This window comes from Gobio gobio (genome assembly GCF_949357685.1).
Source record: "Gobio gobio genome assembly, chromosome: 10".
In the NCBI taxonomy this organism is placed as follows: domain Eukaryota; kingdom Metazoa; phylum Chordata; class Actinopteri; order Cypriniformes; family Gobionidae; genus Gobio; species Gobio gobio.
In genome coordinates this window covers 55335290-55348137 of record NC_137116.1, presented here as the reverse complement: position 1 = coordinate 55348137, position 12848 = coordinate 55335290, and the positions used below count along the sequence as shown (strand labels likewise).

General features: G+C 38.1%; 1 protein-coding gene across 1 annotated transcript; it reads right to left on the bottom strand.

Annotated features, from left to right (window-relative positions):
* Positions 1–1983: 1983 nt before the first annotated feature.
* Positions 1984–11155, bottom strand: gatd3l (glutamine amidotransferase class 1 domain containing 3, like). The gene is made up of 7 exons (XM_079827090.1): positions 10911–11155; positions 10772–10824; positions 8509–8622; positions 8286–8417; positions 6209–6301; positions 3347–3512; positions 1984–2477 (listed from the first exon to the last, which is right to left on the bottom strand). Exons 1-7 carry the CDS (start codon positions 11028–11030, stop codon positions 2343–2345), a joined length of 813 nt encoding a protein of 270 aa, XP_079683216.1. The 5' UTR covers positions 11031–11155; the 3' UTR covers positions 1984–2342.
* Between the last annotated feature and the right edge of the window lie 1693 nt (positions 11156–12848).

Genomic DNA, 12848 nt, shown 5'->3' with positions numbered 1-12848 from the left:
TTTTGTGACTTATTAAGTGTATCCCCCAGAGTTAGAGAAGTCCATACACACCATTCTCATCTCCGTCCCATAACTCGCGCCGCGTTAAAAACTGTCCGACCAATGAGATCGGCTCTTTAGCTCACGTGCCTGGACCTGCTGAAGGGACAGTCAGGGTTCGTACGGTCATGAGCAGGCCTGGGAAAGGTTTGGAAAAATAGAAAGTCTGATGCGGCGATCCGCTGTCCCGTCTGTACTATCGATGGGATGGAATCACTCCGCCCTCCGCAGAAGTAGAGCAGTGCTGCGCCTCCTGAGAATATAGTCCCTAGTGTGTGTACGTTTATAAGATGGCTGTCTCATGTAACCTTGTTATTTGTACGCGCTGTAACTATACACATCACAACATATAAATAAGAAAATGTTGGCGTTATTTTGTCTCTTATTGAGCAGTCGGCTAGCTGGAGCCATATACATCCAGTGTTTGTGCTAAGCTAGGCTAGCTGGAGCCATATACATCCAGTGTTTGTGCTAAGCTAGGCTAGCTGGAGCCATATACATCCAGTGTTTGTGCTAAGCTAGGCTAGCTGGAGCCATTTACCTCCAGTCTTTGTGCTAAGCTAGGCTAGCGGTGAGTGTGCGTCAAAGTTATGGCACGGAGATGAGAATGGTGTGTATGGACTTCTCTAACTCTGGGGGATACGGGGAATAAGATAAAGTCCCAAAAAGTTGTCGTGTTCCTTTAAGACACACCTGTGGATGATTACCTCGGCAAAGGAGAAGTGCTCACTAACACAGATTTAGACTGTGAACAATATTGGAGAGAAATAGGCCATCAGCTCATGAACAATGGGGGCAAAAACAAAAGTGTTGTTTATAGTTTTGTTCAGTGTGCATTGCATTATGAATATAATGCTGCTGTGTTTGTTGACCATGTGTATATTTGTGCACCAGTCATTGTCATTATAATCTGAAGCTGAAATTCCTCATTGAGACACTTTAACTCTCAAACTCTCCTCATTACTGTAATGATCTTACAGCCGGCTCACTTCTATATGGGTTTTACTTTCATGGATGTATAAAATGGCTGAAGCTAAGACCTGTATCCCTCTCAGTCTGAGCTCAGTGATGTAAATAAGGGCTTTTGTACAAATGTTCATGACTGTTTTGAGAAAACTTGATCTATCTTATATTTAAGATGCTGCTGTACATTTTTGTAATACATTTAAATGTTTTTTTTAACTCTTTTGAGAATAATTTTGAAGTTTTGCAACAAAAAAAAGTTTTATATCCGTTCTTATGTCTTTTATAAATGTTGTCACTCATTTTTGTATGATTTGTAAAATAAAATGTTCGACTGAAACATCTTTTCATCTTCATGTCCAGTATTTCATGGGTTTACTTACGAAGTTATCATGAGAAATGTTGAAAATATGATTTTAAAAGTCCTCGTTATTAGATAAAGTCACAAATATGACATTCTGAGTCATAATTATAAGATAAAATGTTGAAAATATGATTTTAAAAGTCCTCATTATGAGAAAGTCACAAATATGATTTTAAAAGTCCTAGTTATTAGATAAAGTCACAAATATGACATGCTGAGTCATAATTATAAGATAACATTTTGAAAATATGATTTTAAAAGTCCTAATTATGAGATAAAGTCAAAAATATGATTTTAAAAGTCCTCATTATTAGATAAAGTCACAAATATGACATGCTACCTCATAATTATAAGATAAAATGTGGAAAATATGATTTTAAAAGTCCTCATTATTAGATAAATAGTCAAAAATATGATTTTAAAAGTCATAATTATAAGATCAAATGTTAAATATGATTTTAAGTCCTCATTATTAGATAGTCACAAATATGACATGCTAAGTCCTAATTAAGAGATAAAATGTTGAAAATATGATTTTAAAAGTCCTCATTATGAGATAAAAAACTGAAATGAGATTTAAAAAGTCTAAATTATGAGCAAAACACACCAAGATATTTAAGAGAGACATTAAAATTTAATGAAATCATGCTTGTTATTTATTTTAAATGCGCTTTTCATTTTTTTCATGCACACTCATTTTTGTATGATTTGTAAAATAAAATGTTCCACTGAAACATCTTTTCATCTTCATGTCCAGTATTTCATGGATTTTCTTATGAAGTTATCATGAGCGTTTGAACTGCATGTCATAACTAAAGTTCATGCTGAAAAGGGGCGGGGCTACATAAGGATAAACCAACGCAGGAGTTGCATTGCACGCTTTTATTAGTTTACTCTCTGTATGTCCACATAATAGCGGATTCAGGTCAACCCAAAGTTAAGTGTGAAAGCCTTCTGGAGTCTCGTACCATGAGAATCACTTGGCCGTCATACGCATGACGTGCTTCACCATGTTCCCGATGCCGTCGAAGATGTAGTGGTAGTGATAGTCGGTCTCCCACATGAAGGTCGGAGTGCTGACAACCTTGTTTTTCTCATCCACATAAGCCTCGTGAGACGGGGAGTTAAGGGGGAATCGAGTTTGAAGGATTAGTTCACTTTTAATAAACTTTTGCTGATAATTTACTCACCCCATGTCAGTATTTACGCCATTCTGCAGTCGAAAAAAGAAATGAAAGTTTTTGATGAAAACATTCCAGGATTGTTCTCTATATAATGGACTTCAATGGGCTCCAAACGGTTCAGTTTCAGTGCAGCTTCAAACGACGCCAGATGATGAATAAGGGTCTGATCTAGACAAACCATCAGTTTCTGAGAGAAACCCAGCAGTATTTATGCTATTATTTTACCTCTTATCAGACAAGCGTGATCATCTCTGAGCTCAGCCATAACTTCCGCTTGGTGAGGTCAAAATACGAGCGTGGTCATAGATATATACGTAGATGCCTCATTAGCACCTGCACGGATCAGTAGAATGAGCCATCTACAATCGATATATCTATAACCACGATCTAATTTGACCTTACTTGCCGGAAGTTATGGCGGAGCTCAGAGATGATCACGTTCGTCTGATAAGAGGTAAAATAATAGCATAAATACTGCTGGGTTTCTCTCAGAAGCTGATGGTTTGGCTAGATAAGACCCTTATTCATCATCTGGTGTCGTTTAAAGCTGCACTGAAACTGTCATTTGGACCTTGAACCGTTTGGAGCCCATTGAAGTCCATTATATGGAGAACAATCCTGGACTGTTTTCATCCAAAACCTTCATCTCTTTTCGACTGCAGAAAGAAAGACATGGACATCTTGATGACATGGAGGTGAGGAAACTATCAGCAAAAGTGTATTTAAAAGTGAACTAATCCTTTAAAGGCACACATAAACAATGCAGTTTGAAATGCTGGTCTCAGTGAAAGGATATGTAGGGTTCGCGGGTGTTGTGGCGGGCGCCCATGCCCTTGAGCGCCTGCACCATGCTGGTGTTGGGCCAGCGCCCCCAGCGGCTGGGCTCGTCCCGCTCATAGCCCATGGTGACCTCCAGACTGGGCAGAACTCGGCACGCCAGCAGAGGAGCCATACTGGACAGACTGGGCGGAAGAGACGGATTCAGGTCAGATTCACATGTACAGTGGACACCACTATGTCATAACTCTCTGATTGAAAACTGTAGCTGCAGCGAGGACATCTGACCACATCTGAGGTGTGACTGATGAAAGCTACGGAAAGGAGAAGCAAATGGATCGCCACAATTCACCCTAACAACCGGACTCCAGGCTTGCAGTTAGGGTTTAGTGTCAATATGTTGATTTTTGGGGTGAAATCATACCCTATATATAATATTAATATAATAATCTGCATAACTGGATGTTTTTAACCCTCTGGGGCTCTTCGGTCATTTCTGACCTGAATTTTTTTAAATGTTAAAAATCGTAGCTTCATCGAAACTTGGTGACTTTATTGGTACTTGGTATATGAACACCCAAAAAATTGGGGACAGGATTTGAAAAGTCTAAGTGGTCGTAAAAAAAATATTCACACCCAGGACCTTCAGGACAAAAATGACCCCCATAGGAAATGAATGGGAAATTGCCAAAAATACAGTTTTTTTGTGCGTACAATCTAGAAATCAGCCAGGATGCAGAAAAAAGGACTCAACAGTGAAGATCTCTAAAACATCACGTGCAGAGGGGGGGGCTTTGGGTGCTCGAGCCCCTGCCCTTTTTCAAAATGAATCAAAAGTGCCCCTCTCAGACAAATATCAATGATAATATCGTGGTCAACAAAACTAAATAAATGTGATTATTATAACATGACAATGTATACAATAGTAACGAACGGCTCAAAAGTCGGACAATTTCTGTTGAGGCGTTGCCATAACGCGTTGCTATGGGTCGCGTGCGTTTTGATTGACAGCTGATTTTCCTCTGTTCGGAAGCGGCTCTCGAGCCAAATATGGCCCTTTCAGAGAGTGTGTGGCCTTACGGGAAAAAAAGTAAACCAATATTTTTTTTCATCCATAATCAGAGCTAATGTGTTGATTTAATTACAAATCTATATATTATATATTTTAAAGTATTACACAATTCACCATGCCCGTTTGTCATGTATATACACCAACCAATCGTGATCTGGCAAAGCAAGTTCAAATTCCATTGGGCGATGTGAAGCGGTAATTTCTGTTCTTATTCATAAATCGGTTGAAAATTACATGGACAGACGAACTAACGTTTGTGGAATGATTTCCTGCGGTTTGTCTCATTTTATAAATTGCATCACTGACAAAATGGATTTTAACTGACAACAAACAAATCCCTGCACAAAACCACAGCAGCAAACGTCGCATTAATGGTAAGTAGTGTTAAATTCACTTGTATTTATGTATATTGATACACCGTTTACCATTTCATGAAACTATCAAAGTTAAAAAAAACAAGTGCCACCAGCATACAGGCCTATTATGTGAAGATACGTGAAAGGACTTTATTATATTACCATTTTTGAATATTATGCAGCATTATAAAAGTCTCTTATGTTCATCAAGCCTGCATTTATTTGATAAAAAACAGCAATATGGTATTTAAAATATAATTTATTCCTGTGATCACAGCTGGATTTTCAGCATCATTGCTCCACTCTTCAGTGTCACATGATCATTCAGAAATCATTCTAATATGAGGATTTAATGTCAATGATGGAAACTGTGATACTATTTTCAAGATTCTTTGATTAATAAAAAGTTAAAAAGAACATAATGTAATAAAATTTCACAATATTAGGCTACTGTTTTTTTCTGTATTTTTGATTAAATAAATGCAGGCTTGATGAGCATAAGGATATATATATATATTTACATATTGCCCCTTTTTTACATTTGAGCCCCTGCCCCTGAAGAACTCTCTGCACGGCCCTGCTCTAAAACATCAAGAGTGCAAAACAGACAAAAAAACACACACACACACACACACACAAAAATACAATTAGCTTTTGGAATGGCACTCATTAATTTGTGTGCGTGTGTGTGTGTGTGTGTGTGTTTTGCACTCTTGATGTTAGATCCCAAAAGAGATTAGTTCACTTCAGAATGAACATCTCTCCCCATCTCATCCCAGATGTTCATGTGTTTCTTTCTTCAGTTTTTTGAGGATCATTCCAGGATTTTTCTGCTCATAATGGACTTCAATGGGAACCAACGGCTGAAGGTCCAAATCTCTGCAGTTTCAGAGGAAGAGCTTCAGAGGCTCTGACCAATCCCAGACGAGGAATAGAGTCAGATCTAGAGGAACCATCGCCACATTTACAACACACACACACACATTTATACACTTTAACCTCAGACGCTCATCTTGAGCTGCTCTGGGACGCCACGGATTGAAGACTAATACAAACGCCCTTTAGCAAAGAAAGATTAAACAACGATGTCGGACGATTTAGATGGAGTTGGAGTCTAGCGTGACCTTTCAATCCGTGAGAGCAGCTCAAGATGAGCGTCTGAGGTTAAAGTGTATAAATGTGTGTGTGTGTGTTGTAAATGTGGCGATGGTTCCTCTAGATCTGACTCTATTCCTCGTCTGGGATTGGTCAGAGCCTCTGAAGCTCTTCCTCTGAAACTGCAGAGATTTGGATCTTCAGCCGTTGGTTCCCATTGAAGTCCATTATGAGCAGAAAATCCTGGAATGATCCTCAAAAAACTGAAGAAAGAAACACATGAACATCTGGGATGAGATGGGGCGAGGAAATGTTCATTTTAAAGTGAACTCGTCCTGTAATGTTTATAGTCAGGTACCCAATGGGCTTGCGGGCGCGGTGGAAGTCCTTCAGAACTCTCTCCACGTCATTATTCAGTTTGCAGTCTTTACCGTCTTTGCTGAAGGTGGACCTGTGGAAGTCAGAAGAGATTATTGATCAGGACATATTAGAGAAAGAGAACAATCCCAGCTCATATCAAGCAAACACGTTCAATTGAGCATATTATATCAAATATTATATTGGTGAATGCTGTAAAGAGATGAATCTAATCTTCTGTTGCTCTCCCTGAGGAACGTGTTGGAGAGTTTTGTGTGTAGCCATCTGATGATAAAGGCTTTTTATTATCATGCCATGGTCATCCAAAGGTTTTCTTTGATTAACACTAGACAGTGTTCATTTTGACAGCAAATGTTGATTTAGTTTTAGTCATACCGTATTTTAGTCACCTGAACTGTTTTTAGTTTCAGTCTAGTTTTAGTCGACTAAATCTAATGAGTTTAGTTCAATGTAAAGCATGAATTGAGCATTTAAGCGTCACATAACCGACTGTCACTGAATACATGACATAACTGACATAATTGTGTTTTTGTCCGTTTGTGTAGCGCAAACATACACAAAAGAGCTCAATTCACTTTTTTAAAACATCTATATAGTTTTTATAATGTTGTATTTCTGTTTTAGTTAGTATATCAGGTTAAACTAAAGCTTCAAATAAGTTTACGTTGATTTATTTAATTTCAAGTAATTAATGTTTTAATGGTTTTAGTGAACTCTCTGATACTTTATTGAATAATGTGTCAAATACTGTTCTTAGTCTTTCCTCCTGGCTATGAATTAAATGGGAATGAAATTAAACACAGTTTATTGTGTAAACGTATATATAATGCGTGACTTTTAATTATAAACAAGCTGGAAATACACCGGGACTCTTATTTTGAAATGTCTGCGCTGGCTCATTCAAGTTCAGATGAGAAGATAAAATATGCATCGTTCCAACCGTCTGAATCATATTACTATATAAACACGGTAAAGTAAACATTGTGATTATTCCTCAGCATTAGTTCATAAACATGACCTGGCATAAATGTGTGTTATTGATTGATTGAGCCGCTCTGAAGCGCTGTCGCGTGAGTCTGTGGAAGCGCCTCAGCGCCGTGTTTTCCCGCCGTTACAGTTCAAATGAGCGCGTCCGTTACACAGGACATCAGTTCTGACAGGATCTCTTCCCTAATCGACCCTCGCTAACATTTGTCTCTCGTTGACGAAAATGACAGGAGATTTTCCTCATAGTTTTGTCATCAAAACCTGTTTTTTATTTAGTTATCGTCTCGTTTTTGTCAGTGAAAGAAGGTCGATGACGAAAATTATTCGTCAACAAAATGAACAACTGCCCTACACCATTAGAGCACACTTCTCCCTCTCTTTTTCACAGACTGCGACGACGCGTTTTAACGGTCATCAATATTGTAAATCCTGCAACGTTTTCTGTATTTTAATTTTTTTTTTTAAATATGTGTACATTTATAACACTAATACTTTGTATTTTATTACCTTTGCATCAAATTACAATAAAAAGTTAGCGCTGCTGTGAGGGTGTTTAGTAATAAAGTGGTAAAAATGAACATATTTCTCTGTTTTCACTGCCGTTATCAATCTCACTCTATTTTTCCCTCTTTTTTGAAAGTTGTGAAATCACTATTGTGGTGTTTTTCTTTTGCTATGTGAGCAAATGGGCTAACAAAAAAAATATTTAATGGATTCTCTCATTCACAGCTATAATATTTAACCCAACTATGACGACTTCCGCTCTGAGAAACCCGAAAATGTGAAAAGGGCCTGTGTTTGAATATAATATCAAGTCTTGAGTATATAAAGCTTCTGAAGTGTAGACTCAGACGTGGATTAGTCTCATCCACCGGCTGTATTTCCACTTAGACTTAATCATTTGTTTGCTAATAGTGAAACATGATAAGAGGATTGTCTCTCCAGGAATAGTGATGGATCTGTGGAAAAGCCAATCCACATTTAATCTGAGGGTCATCAAAGTTTAAGTGTGTGCAAATGAACTCTTGTCTGGACATTTGCATCAATGTCTGCATTAGTGTCTCTCTCACAGGTTCTTGACTATCCCATGGCCTCCTGGGAAGATGACGGCATCAAAGCTGTTGGCGTCCAGTTTGGCCAGATCGTTCATGTGCATCGTGCCCTGCCCATGGCTGAAGCGGGCAGACTCCATCATCATGTTCCTGAGAGAGAGGGAAGGTATTACGCTCATATTGAAATGCTACCTCAGAGACACATCCTAAAACACATGCTAATATGACAGGTGATGTGTACCTGTTGTCTCCAGAGGAGGGCTGCATCTTCAGGTGGTCCATGACCTGCATCTGCTGCTGGTTTGGAGCAAAGATCTGAAAACGGGCTCCATTACGGCTCAGGTGGTACATGGTGCTTTAGAGAGACAGCAGCGTTACTGTGTAATTATACATTTAAGTAATATTGGTTAACCACATGTGCTTACTATAGGGTTACGGTTTGTTGTTGCATGTAATTGTGCATAATTTACAGTTATTACTGTTGCATTACATCTCTGGAGAATACTGGATGCTGATGAAATGTTGAAAATAAGATTTTAAAAGTCCTCGTTATTAGATAAAGTCACAAATATGATTTTAAATGTCCTCATTATTAGATAAAGTCACAAATATGACATGCTAAGTCATAATTATAAGAGAAAATGTTGAATATATGATTTTAAAAGTCCTCATTATTAGATAAAGTCACAAATATGACATGCTGAGTCATAATTATAAGATAAAATGTTGAATATAATTTTAAAAGTCCTCGTTATTAGATAAAAGTCAAAAATATGACATGCTAAGTCATAATTATATGATACAATTTTGAAAATATGATTTTAAAAGTCCTCATTATTAGATAAAGTCACAAATATGATTTTAAAAGTCCTCGTTATTAGATAGTCACAAATATGATTTTAAATGTCCTCATTATTAGATAAAGTCACAAATATGACATGCTAAGTCATAATTATAAGAGAAAATGTTGAATATATGATTTTAAAAGTCCTCATTATTAGATAAAGTCACAAATATGACATGCTGAGTCATAATTATAGGATAAAATGTTGAAAGTATGATTTTAAAAGTCCTCATTATTAGATAAAAGTAAAAAATATGACATGCTAAGTCATAATTATAAGATAAAATGTTGAATATAATTTTAAAAGTCCTCGTTATTAGATAAAAGTCAAAAATATGACATGCTAAGTCATAATTATAGGATAAAATGTTGAAAGTATGATTTTAAAAGTCCTCATTATTAGATAAAAGTAAAAAATATGACATGCTAAGTCATAATTATATGATACAATTTTCAAAATATGATTTTAAAAGTCCTCATTATTAGATAAAGTCACAAATATGATTTTAAAAGTCCTCATTATTAGATAAAGTCACAAATATGATTTTAAATGTCCTCATTATTAGATAAAGTCACAAATATGACATGCTAAGTCATAATTATAAGAGAAAATGTTGAATATATGATTTTAAAAGTCCTCGTTATTAGATAAAGTCACAAATATGACATGCTGAGTCATAATTATAAGATAAAATGTTGAATATAATTTTAAAAGTCCTCGTTATTAGACGGTCACAAATATGACATGCTGAGTCATAATTATAAGATAAAATGTTGAAAATATGATTTTAAAAGTCCTCATTATTAGATAAAAGTCAAAAATATGACATTCTAAGGCATAATTATAAGATAAAATGTTGAAAATATGATTTTAAAAGTCCTCATTATTAGATAAAAGTCAAAAATATGACATGCTAAGTCATAATTATATGATAAAATGTTGAAAGTATGATTTTAAAAGTCCTCATTATTAGATAAAAGTAAAAAATATGACATGCTAAGTCATAATTATATGATAAAATGTTGAAAATATGATTTTAAAAGTCCTCATTATAAGATAAAGTCACAAATATGATTTTAAAAGTCCTCATTATTAGATAAAGTCACAAATATGACATGCTGAGTCATAATTATTAGATAAAAAGTAAAAAATATGATTTTAAAAGTCCTCATTATTAGATAAAAAGTAAAAAATATGATTTTAAAAGTCCTCATTATTAGATAAAGTCAAAAATATGACATGCTAAGTCCTAATTAAGAGATAAAATGTTGAAAATATGATTTTAAAAGTCCTAATTATGAGATAAAAAGCTGAAATGAGATTTAAAAAAGTCTAAATTATGAGCAAAACCCATTAAAGACATTTAAGAGATGAAATCATGCCTGTTATTTTTTTTAAATGCGCTTTTAGTTTTTTTGCTTCACACTGATAATAATAATATTTACATTATTGTTTTCATTTTGTGCAATATCATTTTTTACATTTTGAAATCAGTTTTTACAACAGAAATTAATCGAATCAAAAACGGACTTTATCTTTTGATCTAAAACAGAACTCATGTCCTGTCATCAGTGTGAAGCTGAAGCGTGTGTGTGTGTGTGTGTGTGTGTGTGTGTGTGTGTGTGTGTGTGTGTGTGTGTGTTTGAAGTGTACACTTACTACGCGGCCTCATGGACGTCAGTTCCATCCCACCAACCGCAGCCGGAGAAAACCTGCAAGACTTCATCTTAGCCAACCAGAACCTCAACACCAAATAGCGTGTGTGTGTGTGTGTGTGTGTGTGTGTGTGTGTGCTTACCACAGCGATGTTGGTGTTGCCCCAGTTGCCCCAGTCTCCCCCATGATGCATCAGGCAGGCGGGTTGGCGGGTCAGCATGGCGGCGGCCTGCTTGGCGAGGAGTGCCCGTGATGCCAGCATGATCAGAGGATGAGTGTGTGTGCGAGAGACGGAGAGCGGAGTGCAGACTGAGCCCAGAGCGTCCCATTGGCCGGCTCTTTATACTGATGTGGCCTGTGTGATGTCACTCTGTAAGCTACGCTTCTGAGAAGATAAGAACCCTTTTCCTTTCTTCATCGCTTATCTCATAATACCTTCCTCAATTATCTTATTATGTTAAGTCATCTGGTCAACACCTGCTGATGCTCTGCTGGGGCTACAGCGTTTACCTGCCTTTACCTCCTGAACCGCCTCTCTGGCCACAGGTGCTAATGCTAATGCTAATGCTCGCGCTGATTACATGTCTAGTCTTGAGCCTCGGTCCCAAATGTCCCACAGAAATAATAATACCAGACACTTTTGGTCCCCGTGAGGAAATCAAGACCAAGTGAGAATGCAGAAGGTTTTCTGTGATGGGTTGGTTTTGGGGGAGTGTGTGTGTGTGTGTGTGTGTGTGTGTGTGTGTGTGTGTGTGTGTGTGTGTGTGTGTGTGTGTGTGTGTGTGTGTGTGTGTGTGTGACAGGTTGGTTGAGGGGTCGAATATACAGTTTGTACAGTATAAAAACATGGAAACCCAACGTGTGTGTGTGTGTTTGTTTTTGTGATTTATGAGGACATACATTTGTATAATGACACTGGTATTACAACGTAAACATGAAATATGAGGACATTCCATATGTTCATGTGTGTGTGTGTGTGTGTGTGTGTGAGAGTGATGGCTAGGTTTAGGGGTGTTGTGTGTGTGTGTGTGTGTGTGTGTGTGTGTGTGTGTGTGTGTGTGTGTGTGTGATGGGCAGGTTTAGGGGTAGTGTGTGTGTGTGTGTGTGTGTGTGTGTGTGTGTGATGGGTAGGTTTAGGGGTGTTGTGTGTGTGTGTGTGTGTGTGTGTGTGTGAGAGTGATGGCTAGGTTTAGGGGTGTTGTGTGTGTGTGTGTGTGTGTGTGATGGGCAGGTTTAGGGGTAGTGTGTGTGTGTGTGTGTGTGTGTGTGATGGGCAGGTTGAGGGGTAGTGTGTGTGTGTGTGTGTGTGTGTGTGTGTGTGTGTGTGTGTGTGATGGGTAGGTTTAGGGGTGTTGTGTGTTTGTGTGATGGGCAGGTGTTGTGTGTGTGTGTGTGTGTGTGTGTGTGTGTGTGTGTGTGTGTGTGTGATTGCCAGGTTTAGGGGCTGTGTGTGTGTGTGTGTGTGATGGGTAGGTTTAGGGGTGGTGTGTGTGTGTGTGTGTGTGTGTGTGATGGGCAGGTTTAGGGGCAGTGTGTGTGTGTGTGTGTGTGTGTGTGTGATGGGTAGGTTTAGGGGTGTTGTGTGTGTGTGTGTGTGTGTGTGTGTGTGTGTGTGTGTGTGTGTGTGTGTGTGTGTGTGTGATGGGCAGGTTTAGGGGTAGTGTGTGTGTGTGTGTGTGTGTGTGTGTGTGTGTGTGTGTGTGTGTGTGTGTGTGTGTGTGTGTGTGTGAGTGTGTGTGTGTGTGTGTGTGTGTGTGTGTGATGGGCAGGTTTAGGGGTAGTGTGTGTGTGTGTGTGTGTGTGTGTGTGTGTGATGGGTAGGTTTAGGGGTAGTGTGTGTGTGTGTGTGTGTGTGTGTGTGTGTGTGTGTGTGTGTGATGGGCAGGTTTAGGGGTAGTGTGTGTGTGTGTGTGTGTGTGTGTGTGTGTGTGTGTGTGTGTGTGTGTGTGTGTGTGTGTGTGTGTGTGTGTGTGAGTGTGTGTGTGTGTGTGTGTGTGTGTGTGTGTGTGTGTGTGTGTGTGTGTGTGTGTGTGATGGGCAGGTTTAGGGGTAGTGTGTGTGTGTGTGTGTGTGTGTGTGT